The sequence below is a fragment of the Chaetomium fimeti genome (genome assembly GCF_033439085.1).
Source record: "Chaetomium fimeti strain CBS 168.71 chromosome Unknown B0H64scaffold_1, whole genome shotgun sequence".
Lineage (NCBI taxonomy): Eukaryota > Fungi > Ascomycota > Sordariomycetes > Sordariales > Chaetomiaceae > Chaetomium > Chaetomium fimeti.
Genome location: NW_026944329.1, coordinates 1,616,316 through 1,628,968, shown reverse-complemented (window position 1 = coordinate 1,628,968; position 12,653 = coordinate 1,616,316). Strand labels below are relative to the sequence as shown.

At 57.5% G+C, this 12,653-nt stretch overlaps 3 protein-coding genes across 3 annotated transcripts; 2 read left to right on the top strand and 1 right to left on the bottom strand.

Moving 5' to 3' along the window:
• Nucleotides 1–1,123: 1,123 nt before the first annotated feature.
• Nucleotides 1,124–3,766, bottom strand: B0H64DRAFT_414302 (uncharacterized protein; the record flags this gene model as incomplete). Its single annotated transcript, XM_062805023.1, has 15 exons — nucleotides 1,124–1,360; nucleotides 1,417–1,509; nucleotides 1,560–1,788; nucleotides 1,841–1,862; nucleotides 1,914–2,075; nucleotides 2,149–2,325; nucleotides 2,376–2,607; nucleotides 2,686–2,721; nucleotides 2,963–3,072; nucleotides 3,128–3,191; nucleotides 3,254–3,282; nucleotides 3,424–3,471; nucleotides 3,523–3,582; nucleotides 3,645–3,667; nucleotides 3,735–3,766. 15 exons carry the CDS (start codon nucleotides 3,764–3,766, stop codon nucleotides 1,124–1,126), a joined length of 1,554 nt encoding a protein of 517 aa, XP_062663800.1.
• Nucleotides 3,767–5,502: 1,736 nt separating this feature from the next.
• B0H64DRAFT_437453 (P-loop containing nucleoside triphosphate hydrolase protein) lies at nucleotides 5,503–9,621 on the top strand (the record flags this gene model as incomplete). Its single annotated transcript, XM_062806252.1, has 4 exons — nucleotides 5,503–5,535; nucleotides 5,561–9,290; nucleotides 9,353–9,537; nucleotides 9,595–9,621. The coding sequence occupies 4 exons, from the start codon at nucleotides 5,503–5,505 to the stop codon at nucleotides 9,619–9,621; spliced, it is 3,975 nt and encodes a 1,324-aa protein (XP_062663799.1).
• Nucleotides 9,622–9,979: 358 nt separating this feature from the next.
• Nucleotides 9,980–12,540, top strand: B0H64DRAFT_380469 (beta-lactamase-like protein). Its single transcript, XM_062802740.1, has one exon. It carries the CDS (start codon nucleotides 10,439–10,441, stop codon nucleotides 12,365–12,367), a length of 1,929 nt encoding a protein of 642 aa, XP_062663798.1. The 5' UTR covers nucleotides 9,980–10,438; the 3' UTR covers nucleotides 12,368–12,540.
• The last annotated feature ends 113 nt before the right edge of the window (nucleotides 12,541–12,653 follow it).

The following is a 12,653-nucleotide window of genomic DNA, read 5'->3' as shown; positions in this document are numbered from 1 at the left end:
CTCGAGCCTGGCTCTTGGGTCCTGATGCCCTAGGCCTGGAAAGGGAAAGCTTGGCTGTTCCCCTGAGTGAACTAATCCCGAGATGGTTTAGATGGGCACGATGGCTGCTCGCAAACCCATTGAGGTTCCCCCTCGGCGGCGTCCGACGTCTTCAACACCAATCGCCATTGAGATGGTATCAGAGCATCACTTCGCATTGAGGGGAGAGAAGAGCTGCTCACTGTACCCACGGCCGACTATTTCTAAATACACACGACATCACTACATTTTTCTCACATAGATAGGTAAGGTAGTTAGGTTGGGCTCGAAAGCCAACAAGCAAAAACAACAAAAAAGGAAAAAACGATGATTGCCAATATTCCGTGTCTCAGCCGCCAAAGCACCGACCAGCGCGGACTGTTTTCCGTCCCCAACCAACCCCCCCATCACCCCCGAGTCCCCGGCATGACCGTGACCGACTCCCGAGGTGGCTCGCCCGGCGGAACCGACGCGATCTTCTCGAAAGCAAGCTAGAAGAGTCCAACTGGGATGAATCAAACACGCACAATTCTACTGCACACATACACACATAACTCATGCATACGTACTGTGTACAGACATAAACACGGCACGCCAATTATGACAATTGTGACCCGACAAACATCGCCAGGCCAGCAGGAAGATCCACGGCGCCACACGATCACCACCACGATCGTCACCCTGAGCCACCACCCACCCACCGCAGCATGGAATGGATGCACATCGAAGAGGCATCCCCACTTCGCTTCGACTCGCAAGCACGCGCTCTGGCTAGACTCGCCCGCATTGACCCTGCCAAGAAAAACGCGGTTTGACTTTGAGAGCGGTGGACGGTTCAACAAACTCGTTCGACTGCGTGGTGTGGTGTGCAGCTCCTTAAAAGTGAACCGTCTCAAAAGGCGAGGAGCAGGGGACGGAGAGAAGAGAGTGAAGAATCGTGGGAGTCTGTTTTTGACGAAGCCAGGTCTATGTTTTCCATTGGGAATCACGCCAGTCGCTGATGGTCAGCCATGTTGGCCGGTAGTTAGTCTAGGACGGCTTTTCCAAGACTTCGCGGACATCGGTGGACTTGACTCAAATCCTACCGTGCCTTTGGGAAGGCACTCTACTGCGCAGTCTCAGCCGTCTCTGCAGCGGCTTTGACCTCCTCGCCCTTGACCCCGTCAACGACCTTCAGACCCTCGGCTTGCTGGATGATACTGTCGAGCTCCTGCTTCCGCGCGAGCCGTGCTTGCACTTCCTCAACGAGGTTGTCGAGGCTGATCAGCTCGCCCTCCTTTAATGGGTGGTCCTCGGGGAGACCCATCTCCTTGAGCTTCGCCTTCCCTTGGGCAAGTTCGTCCTATTGGAGGCATTAGATGACTGGCGTGCAACAGACTGTAACCCAGCGGAACCTACCTCGCCCAGGATGAGGGCAAATGGTACACCGCCCGATTCCGCGGCCTTGAACTGGTTCTGGAATTTAGGCTTCACCTTGTAGAGGAATTCGGCCTGTTCAATATTAGTCTCGGTTTCACCTAGTCTTCGCCATTGTGACCGACCTTGATGCCTGCATCCCACAAACGGGCACAGATCTGACTCCGTTCCTTGAGAAGCCCGGTGAAGTCCTTGCCACTGCCGAACGCCATGACAAAGACATCAACCTCGTTCCGCCTCTCCTTCTTCTTTTGGGAGGCCTGCGTGATGGAGAAAATGCGGTCGATGCCGAAGCTGATGCCAACACACGGGACCTGCGTCTTCCCGGAGAACATACCCACGAGGTTATCGTATCTACGCCGGGGTTAGTGTGAATTTGACAAATGCGTCGTATTGAGCGACTAACCTGCCACCAGCGGCAACAGATCCTAGAAAATGTCAGCGGATATGTACCAGGGTGGTTATTACAGGAAGCATACCTATCCCGAGGGTCGGGTCGTCGGAACGGTCCTCGTCAGGGTCGCCGGGCTTGCCGCTCTTCTTCTTAGGTGGCTTGTCCTTAGCGTCCCCTGAAGCGGGGGCCGCAGGCGCAGAGCCTTCCGTTACGACCTCATAGATGACACCAGTATAGTAGTCAAGACCTGCACCATAAAAATTAGCGTTTAGCAGAGGTCGCGGGCGGTAACTGCCAAGTCTCGGAGAGCACCAACGTACCTCTCGCCAAAGACAGATCAAAGGAGACGCTGTGCGCAGCATTGAACGCCTCCAGATAAGTAAAGAGCAAGTCCATGTCTGAGAAGCCCTGCTGCATCGACGGATTTGCCGCCAGATCCTCATCTTGCTTCAACTTCTCGATGAGGTCTCGCTGCCCCTTGAGTACCACATATTTCCCTATCCTCCTGGTTAGCCAAACTCAACGAGCGAGGATTCCAACCACTCACCGATCTTGTCGGCGACCTCTGGTGCTAACCCCTTCTCATCAACCATTTCTTTTCTGACATCGGCCCAGGGCATCTTGTCCAGCTTGTCCACGGCAGAAGAGATGGGGCGGATAAGGTTGTCGGGCACGCCGCAAACCTGGAAGAGGCCGTCCAGGATCTTCCGAGAGTTAAGCTTGATGGTGTATTTCCCTTGCCAGCCAAGACCCTCAAAAACCTCATTGATGATTCTGATCTGTTCTAGGGTTAGAATTCAGAGGTCGCCTAGCGCCGGTGATGACGGGGTTGAGAACCCGACCAGTGCCAGACATACAATTTCGGCATCCGGAATCATGGGATCGTACAGGCCCTAGCAATGTGGTCAGTGTCTAGTCGCGCGACGAAACCCGTGAGGGCTCATGTAGAGGAGTGGCGTCTTACGGCAATATCAAAGCTATTTAAATGTGGACAAGTCGTTAACTCGACGCCCAATTTATCAAGCGAAAAAGGAGCGTTTCCTGGAGAAAGGCAAAGACACCACATACTCGCATTGATACTATTCCATTGTTAGTTCAATACCCGGCGCATGCGCTAGAAAGGGGTATGCTGACGAATTCCCTCATGCGGCCCTTCTTCACTGCCGGTTGATCCCTGCGATAAACCTTCGCGATGTGGTAGCGCTTGACCTGGGTAACGTCCTTGTTCATCGCCAAGTACCGGGCTGGGTCGTTTCTCAGCATCACGGTCATAAGTCAAGAGTCGAGTTACGGGCATACCGAATGGGACGGTCAGGTCATATCGCAAGCTGCAGAGCTCACCACCCTGGTCTGCCAGGTCGTACTGTTGAACGGTAAGAATCGGCCAACCTCCGAGATTCATATGAGCAGAGTGAAAGGGCTCACAATGAGTTTGCTATCCTCGCCATATTTCCCTAGTTGTGCGCCCCGTCAGCGGGACATCGATCGGTGGTCGCGTGCGGTTCCTATGTACCTGCGAGGATTTCTAGTCACCGTTAGCAAGTCTATTATTATATATGGACAGCACAACCGTAGTGGTAATGAGAAACACTAACCCTTCAGTTCGAACACGGGCGTGTCGATGGTGATGCCGCCGTGGCGCTCTTCGGTCCGTCAGCCCAGTCCCCAGCAATGGTTTGCCTGCCCGCACATACTGAAGACATCGGTGATGGTTTTGAAGATCTTCTCCCTGAGCACCATGTCCGGGCCGGACCCTAGGCGTGATATCAGAATCGTCCGTTCCGTGGTGGGGCAGGGAATTCCGACGGCAACGCACAGTCTCGAGTGCCCTTAGGGGTCCTACATAGGATCGGCGGTTAGGCGTGCACTTCGGGATCATCCAGGTTAGGGAAAAAGGACAACAGACTTGATCTCAAACTTGGGGGCTTTTGGCGCCATTGTGCTTGTGGTGGGGTTGTTGTTGGAGGGGTCGGGCTCTTGCAGTGAGGTCGGGGACGTTCGGAGGAATGACGGCGTAAAAAATCGTCGGGATTCGAAATCGCAAGCTGTTGTTGAGAGGGTTGTCAATGCCGCAGTTAGTCCTCGTCGTGGTCGGGCAGACCGAAGGGCGAGGATCCACGTTCTCTGCATCAAAATTGCGGGTGGGAATCCTCGCGCGGGGTGACTCAAGCTCCTGCCTCGCGTTGTGTCCTGGAGCCGGCAAAACCTGTGCAATTGCTGCTGCGTGCGGGTCCGGCTGCAAGGCTGAGACGAGGCTGAAATGCGGGACAAATATCTATTGGTGGGGTGGTTTCTGGGGCGAGTCGCGTACTGGGCGAAACCACTCGCGGACAAAGTAACCACATCCAAGATTGTGTGACCCCGCCATGTCAAAAAGTTAAAAGCAACCTGAAAGCAGCCCCTGACAGCCCCCTTTTACACTGTACCTCATTACACGAGGGAAGCTCCCTCGCTCATTCAACTCGAGTAAACTGTACATCCGCCGACCACACGAGATATTCTCTGAATATGGAAAGATGAGCACAGTGAGTCATGACCGGCATCACAACCTTGCGGGAAACGAAGAAAGTGGAATGGATCATGCTGATTCAGACATCTGAGCCTTTCCGACAAACCAGACCAGAGCCTCCTTCTTCCCTGCGTGCGCCCGCTTGGGTTAACCATTTTGGGAAAATGAAAGTACCTCGCTAATGGACCCACCGAGTCAAAGCCTGCCAAGGATCTCGGTTTCGTCGCATTGCTTTTTGATTTTGTTGCTTGAATTCTGAGGAGCTCGAACAACAGCGGGGAGAAGCAATACTTGCGGTTGATAAAACAATATTTGCTGATAATGACAAGCGGGGGACTTGGGTTGAGACTTGAGATGCCTGCATTGAGCCCCAGATCCAACGGGGACTTTCTCCACCCCGTGTCCGCGCTTGCGTCGTATCGGTCGTGTTGCGCCGTGTCTGACAATCCATGTGGCGGGCGATCCCTGTGGCGGGCTTTTAGGCGCGCTTCTGGAACACCTAATCTGGGGGTTTGACAGAGGACTCGGACAACAGCTGCTGCACTTTGGGAAACACTTTGAGCAGCCCACGACTCGACAGAACGAGAGGAAGCGTGACCATTTCAGATTCAAGTCCGCGTGAGATCGTTTGTCCTAACCAAGGAGGGAGATAATGCGGACAGGGGCTCAGCGCCGTAGGTATTTCCGTAAAGGGAGAGCGTAGGTAATCTGGACAAAAAGTCCTACGTACATCCACAGGAAGGTTCCAAAGTTGCATCGCGGAACGGCCCAGATGGCAAAAAAAGAGCCAGGACTGGAATCTCTTGGCACCATTTAATCTTAACTTGGCGTTGCTTCCTTCTGGCTCGGTCTTCGGACATCCTAAGATCCCCGGCAGGAGCCGTTCAGCCCTAAATAGGTCCGGCAGTCCTCACCATCTGCCTGCCTGGAGGTCCTAGGTAGGTCTGTACATGCTTAGGCACTTGTTACATAAGTACGCGATATCAATGGGTTGACGGTTCCTAAGGCATCCATCCATTCATTCCCCTCTTGTTTATCTCCCTTTTCAAGCAACCCATCCCTCTCTCTATTTATTAATTTCATCAACAACACACGCGTCTCAACCTGGAAGCCAACCAACGAAACCTCCCCCGCATGGGCGTTGACTGAACAAGCCGGTGCAAACATGGGTGAGAGCAGCCTCGAGAGCGCCGGCAAGGTGCCCGTTACCCCCGCCAGCCGAGGTCGACGATGAGAAAAAGTCGAGTACCACCGGGGACCGGGCCGACAGTAGTAGCCCGGTTAACGACGACAAGGAGGCCAAAGAGGTCAAGGCACGGCCCGAGAGAGAGGCCACCGCCGCCGACTACTTTCGCGTCTTCACCTACGCGAAGAAATGGGACTTCGTCCTGATGGCCGCCGCCGCTATTGCCAGCATAGGTGCTGGTACCACCATGCCCCTAATGAACGTCGTCTTCGGTAGGTTGGTTGGCGACTTCAACAACTACGCCACGCCGGACGCCCAGTCCCCCGACGAGTTCTCGCAACAGATCAACCGCATGTCCCTGTACATGTTCGCCCTCTTCATCGCCCGCTTCGGCCTGAACTACATCAACAAGTTCTGCTTCCGTCTCATCGGCATCCGCATGTCGGCCGCTATCCGCCTGCACTACCTCCAGTGTCTGTTTAGCCAGACCGTCCACGTCCTCGACTCGATGCCCTCGGGTGCCGCCGCCAGCACCATCACGGGTACCTCCAACACACTGCAGCTCGGCATCTCGGAGAAGTTGGGCACCTTCCTCGAGTTCACCTCGACCATCGTTGCCGCCATCATCATCGCGTTTACCTACAGCTGGTCCTTGACCCTGGTGACCGCGTCCGTCATCCTCTTCATCTCGCTCGTGCTCTCTATCCTCTTGCCCTTTATCATCAAGGGGCAGACGAGACTCACCCGGGCCGACGCCAAGGGTACCTCGGTGGCTACCGAAGCCTTCAGCACCATCCGCATGATCACCGCGTGCGGCGCCCAGGACCGGATGAGCCAGCGATATGCCGAGTGGGTAACTAAGGCCAAGCAGGCCACCCAGTTTGGCGCCCCCTTCATGTCTATCCAGTTTGGTGCCGTCTTCTTTGGCCTGTACGGCGCCTTCGCGCTGGCGTTCTGGTTTGGCATGAGGTCCTACATCGAAGACCGTCTCGAGGGCGTCAGCACCGTCCTCATCGTTCTGATGTCCGTCATGCTCATGGTCATCTCCCTGGAGCGCATCTCGACCCCGCTGATCGCCGTCTCCAAGGCCATGGTGGCCGCCGCCGAGTTCTTCGCCGTCATCGATGCGCCGAAGCCGAACATGGGCACGTTGAAAGAGCCCGACGTCTCGGCCGAGCAGGACATTGTGTTTGAGGACGTACACTTTGCCTACCCGAGCCGCCCCTCCAAGAAGGTCCTCGACGGCCTGAATCTCCGCATCGCCGCCAACCTGAACACCGCCATCGTGGGCCCCAGTGGCTCGGGCAAGAGCACCATCGTCGGCTTGATCGAGGGATGGTACACCCTCCATGACCAATATGTGATCGCCAAGGCCGTCGAGAAGGACAAGAAGAAGGAGGAGAAGGAGAAGAAAAAGAAGAAGGGCAAAAAGGTGGACGACGAAGATGACGAAGAAGATGTTGTTGCTCCGCTGGATGCTGAAGATCTTGGCCCCCCTGTCGAGCTGAAAGGTAGCATATCAACATGTGGGAAGCAGCTCGGGGACATCGATATCAAGTGGTGGAGGTCGCAGATCGGTCTGGTACAGCAGGAGCCCTTCCTCTTCAACAATACCATCTTTAACAACGTTGCTACCGGCTTGATCGGGACGCAGTGGGAGAACGAATCGGAGGAGGTCAGGCGTCAGCTCGTCAAAGAGGCCTGCGCCGAGAGCTTCGCCGACGAGTTCATCGACCGGCTGCCGGACGGCTACGACACTCAGGTGGGCGACTCGGGCGCCAAGTTGAGCGGTGGCCAACGCCAGCGGATTGCCATCGCCCGAAGCATCATCAAGAAACCCAAGATCCTTATCCTCGACGAGGCTACCTCGGCCATCGACGTCCGCGGAGAGCGGATCGTGCAGGCGGCGCTAGAGAGGGCTTCCAAGGGCCGCACCACCATCACCATCGCCCACCGGCTGTCCACCATCAAGAACGCCGACCGCATCTGTGTCTTGCAGAACGGCGTGGTCGCCGAGGAAGGGACCCACGACAACCTGCTCGAGAACGAGCTGGGCGTCTACTACGGCCTCGTCAACGCCCAGAAGTTGTCCCTGGGCGATGAGACGGGCGAAGAGCTCCTCCACGACGAAGACATCGGTGCCGTGCTCGCGCGCGAGAAGAGCGCCGCCAAGTCGGTCGCTGAGACCGCGAAACAGGAAGCCAAGTGGAAGGTCCGAGGCGTATTCAATGGGTTCGGAAAGCTCTTGTACGAGCAGCGAAGCCGGTTCCCTCTCTACGTCATTGCCGTCATTGGCGCCATGGGCGCAGCGGCTGCAGTGCCAGTACAAGCCTACCTCTTCGCACAGGTGATCACCGTGTTCCAGGAAACGGACGAGGTACTTCTCATGGAAGGCGCCGTCTTCTGGGCAAAGATGTGGACCGCCCTCGCCGCTGGCGTTGGGGCCAGCTACTTCTTGACCGCGTTCGTGTCCACCAACTTGGAGGGTCACATCTCGGCGACCTACCGACGGGAGTACTTCGAGTCGATCATGGCCCAGCCCACGTCCTACTTTGACAGAGACGACAACGCGACCGGCCAGCTGACGGCACGTTTATCTAGCGATCCGCAGGCGCTGAAGGAGCTGCTGGGCATTAATCTTATGATGCTGCTCGTCGGTATCTTTTCCCTCGCTGGCGCGCTCGCCATCTCGTTCGCGTACGGCTGGAAGCTCGCCCTCGTCGCCCTCTGCGTGACGGTGCCGCTTGGCATCCTGGCCGGTTTCTTCCGGGTCCGGTACGAGCTGCAGTTCAACGCCATGAACGAGGAAGTGTTCCAGGAGAGCTCCAAGTTCGGCGCCGAGTCCATCGGCGCGTTCCGGACCGTCAGCGCCCTCGTCATGGAGGACAGCATCTGTGACCGGTACCAGAACCTGCTCGACGGCCACGTCACGGCGGCCTACATGAAGGCCCGGTTCACCACCATCATCTTTGCCTTCGCCGATAGCGTTAGCTTGGGCTGCCAGGCGCTCATCTTCTGGTACGGCGGCCAGCTGCTCCTCAGCAGGGAGTACGACGTCGGCGCCTTCATCGTCACGTACATGGCCGTGATCCAGGGCGCCGAGTCTGCCGGCCAGTGGCTGAGCTTCGGCCCCAACGCAGCGCAGGCCGCCGCGGCGGCCAACCGCATCCTGCACGCCCGTGAGACGCGCATCACTAACGCCTCGCAATCCAAGGACCAGATTACCGACACGGACGGCGGCGTCAGGATCGAGCTCAAGGACGTCCACTTCAAGTACCCCACGCGCGACGTCTCCATCTTCAAGGGCCTCAACATCACCATCGAGAAGGGCCAGTTCGCCGCGCTGGTCGGCGCGTCCGGGTCCGGCAAGACGTCCATCGTCAGTCTTTTGGAGCGGTTCTACGACGTGTCCAAGGGCCAGATCCTGTTCAACGGCAAGGACATCACCGACGTCAACGTGTACGAGTACCGCAAGCTGCTATCGCTGGTGGCGCAGGAGCCGTCGCTCTTCCACGGCACTATCCGCGAGAACCTCCTCCTAGGGGTCGACCCCTCCACCGTCACCGACGAGCAGCTCCACCAGTGCTGCCGCGACGCCAGCATCCACGACTTCATCGTCTCCCTACCCGACGGCTACGACACCAACATCGGCAGCCGCGGCGTCAGCCTCAGCGGCGGCCAGAAGCAGCGCATCTCCATCGCCCGCGCCCTCATGCGCAACCCGCGCGTGCTGCTGCTCGACGAGGCCACCAGCTCCCTCGACTCCGGTTAGTAACCCCCCTTTCCCACCCAGCCGCTGTCCCTCCTACTAACACGTCACGATCGATAGAGAGCGAGAAGCTTGTGCAGGCCGCGTTCGAGCGTGTCGCGAAGGGCCGCACCACGGTCGCGGTGGCCCATCGCCTCGCCACCATCCAGAAGGCCGACATCATCTACGTGCTCGGCGAGGGCAAGGTGCTCGAGAAGGGCACACACGCCGAGCTGCTCAAGCAGAAGGGCGTGTACTGGCATATGGTATGTTTTTGGAGATCCCTGATTTTAATTGTTCGTGCTGACTGACTGGTGTGACAGTGCCACAACCAAGCGCTCGACAGGTAGTCGGCCTGCTGAGTTTCCGCTTCGCTGCGGTTGATTTCTTGTATAATGTTTGGTTTGGGCTGCGCAATACCCTGCGTATTTTGTTCCATTTAGACTTGCGGTTCGAGTTTAACTCGTTGCATGAGACATAGCATGGCGGGAAGTCTTGATGGAGTTTTGGGTTTCTTTTATCTGTCCCTTTCTTGATATCCTGTCGCGACACCGCTTTCTGCACCCATCTTTCCTTAATCTTCTTGTATTACCATTTGGGACTCTCCATTCCAACGAGGGCGAAATATCATTACCTTTTGGGTAGGGCATTTTACTACATAAACGGCCGCGGTTCAGAAAAGAATTATTTTCTGTCACAAGAATGTTTTTTACAACTGGTCCAACGCCTGTCGGATGAGAGGCATTACATGACAGCAATTTTGAATCACGCCCTTGGTGACCTTTGAGTGATGCTAGCTCTATTCCAGTCGAAGCCTTAATCAGGGTCGAGCATTCATCGAGTACACACAAGCCACGTCTGACGTCAGTCGTCTGATATACTACATCGCGTTCCCTCGATGATAAGAATTTGAATCCACGTGGAACCACCCATGTAGGAAACATTGATGAGTTCTGATAAAAACCACAAGCGGAGCGGCGAATCACTCTTCATACCGCGTCCGCGCCGTGTAGCCGAAAACGGTCAATGGGGGCCGTCTAAGCCGCGGCTTCAACCCAGTGCCGAGTATAAAGAAAGGCCCTGTTCTTCTCTTAGCTCGAGAGATCGCGGGAGTATCTCGACAAGCCCGCATCTGAACTTGCCAAGTGCCCGACGACCGCCGAAACCATGACAACGCCAAAGCCTGCAACGGACACTATTATCAGACAGCAGGAAGAGGTGAAGAATAGCCTGAACTTCGCTGACACACGGGACCTTGACGATGCTGCCAACAACCTCATCGGTACCCGCAGACTCAATGTGGTTACGAACGCCAACGACGATGTTGTGTGGGATAATGATGCCTACAGCTTCCTCCAAGGAAGCGCCCCCAACGAGGCCAACCCGAGCCTGTGGCGTCAGTCACAGCTGACGTCAACGAATGGGCTCTTCCGGATCACTGACGGCATCTACCAGGTACGGGGCCTAGACCTCTCCAACACGACCTTCATCGAGGGTGAGACGGGCATCATTGTCATTGACCCCCTCACGTCGCTGGAGACCGGGGCGGCCGCACTTCAACTCTACCGGGACCACCGGGGCGAGAAGCCCGTCAAGGCGGTCATCTACACGCACTCCCACGCCGATCACTTTGGCGGCGTCAAGGGGATGGTCACGCAGGACGACGTCGACTCGGGGCGGGTGGCCATCATTGCGCCCGAGGGATTCCTCGCGCACGCCGTGGTCGAGAATGTGTACGCAGGCACGGCCATGAGCCGGCGCGCGGCCTACATGTACGGGGCCGCTCTCCCCCGCGGGGAGCGTGGCCAGATCGGCGCCGGGTTGGGACAGACCGTCTCCACGGGGGAGGTGACGCTGATCGCGCCAACCGACACCATCACGTCGACTGGGGATACGAGGACCGTCGACGGCGTCCGGATGGAGTTCCAGATGGCGCCCGACACCGAAGCGCCTTCGGAGATGCTGGTGTACTTTCCCAACCACAAAGCCCTCTGCACGGCCGAAGTCACCGCCCACACCTTCCACAACCTGGTGACGCTGCGGGGGGCTCTGGTACGAAACCCGCACGGGTGGGCGAAACAGCTGACCCAAACGATCGACCTGTTCGGCGGCAGGGCCGACGTGATCTTCGGCTCCCACCACTGGCCGACCTGGGGGCGCGACAACATCGCCGAGTTCCTCACACAGCAGCGCGACATCTACGCATACGTCCACGACCAGACACTGCGCATGATCAACCAGGGGCACACCGGACCCGAGATCGCCGAGGCGATGGTGCTGCCGCCGGCGCTCGGCCAAGCCTGGAGCGCGCGCGGCTACTACGGCTCGCTCAGCCACAACGTCAAGGCCATCTACCAGCGCTACCTCGGCTGGTTCGACGGCAACCCGTCCCACCTGTGGGAACACACCCCCTCGGGCCGCGCCAAGCGCTACGTCGACCTCCTCGGCGGCGTCGACCACACCATCACAGCCGCACAAAAGGCCTTCGACAGCGGCGACTTCCGGTGGGCTGCCGAGCTCCTCAACCACGCCGTCTTCGCGGACCCCAACCCCAACAACAACCCCAGCAACAACACCAACGAGCGCGCGCGGGCGCTGCTCGCCGACACGTACGAGCAGCTGGGGTACGGGGCCGAGAACAGCACGTGGCGCAACTTCTTCCTGTCGGGCACGACGGAGCTGCGGACGGGCAACTTCGGCACGCCGACGGCGACAGCCTCGCCCGACATGCTCGCGCAGCTCACGCCCGAGATGCTGTTCGACTCGCTGGCCATCCAGATCAACGGCCCCGCGGCGTGGGACGTCCGGCTCGCGATCGATGTGGTTGTTACTGATGCGGTGCCGGCGGCGGCGACGTATCGGGTGTGGCTGTCTAACGGCGCGCTGGTCTATACCACGGCGACGCCCCAGCCGACGGAGGCGGAGCTGACCATGACGGCGACGAGCCGGCAGCTGACGGCGTTGGCGGTTTATGGGCCCGATCCTGAGAAGTTGCGGGCTGCGGGCGTGGTGCTGGAGGGGGATACCACGGCGTTGGAACGGCTGGGTGGGTTGCTTGATCCGGGGGACCCGAACTTTAATATTGTTACGCCGTAGGGGGGTCGTGTGGTGTTTGTGGAATTGAAGGGTGGTAAGTGTGTAGCTGGGTATGGTGGAACTTGGAAGATTGCCCACACCGAGCCGAACTGTTCAAGTTAGTGAGACTAATTGATATGCTATCTGTGTTTGCTGTACGAATACGTAGCACCAAACGAAGACGGAGTGACGTTGGGGAACACTTGGTTGTGTAACTTTGTGATAGGCTTCAGTTCCGAAACTAAACAAAGCCACCAAGGAATACCGTTGGTCGAGAAACCAAACTCGGCTACAAGCGGCACAGCGG

Bases quoted from the DNA above. Each gene is read 5' to 3' on its own strand.
- B0H64DRAFT_380469 (XM_062802740.1), top strand. From the start codon at position 10,439: ATGACAACGCCAAAGCCTGCAACGGACACTATTATCAGACAGCAGGAA.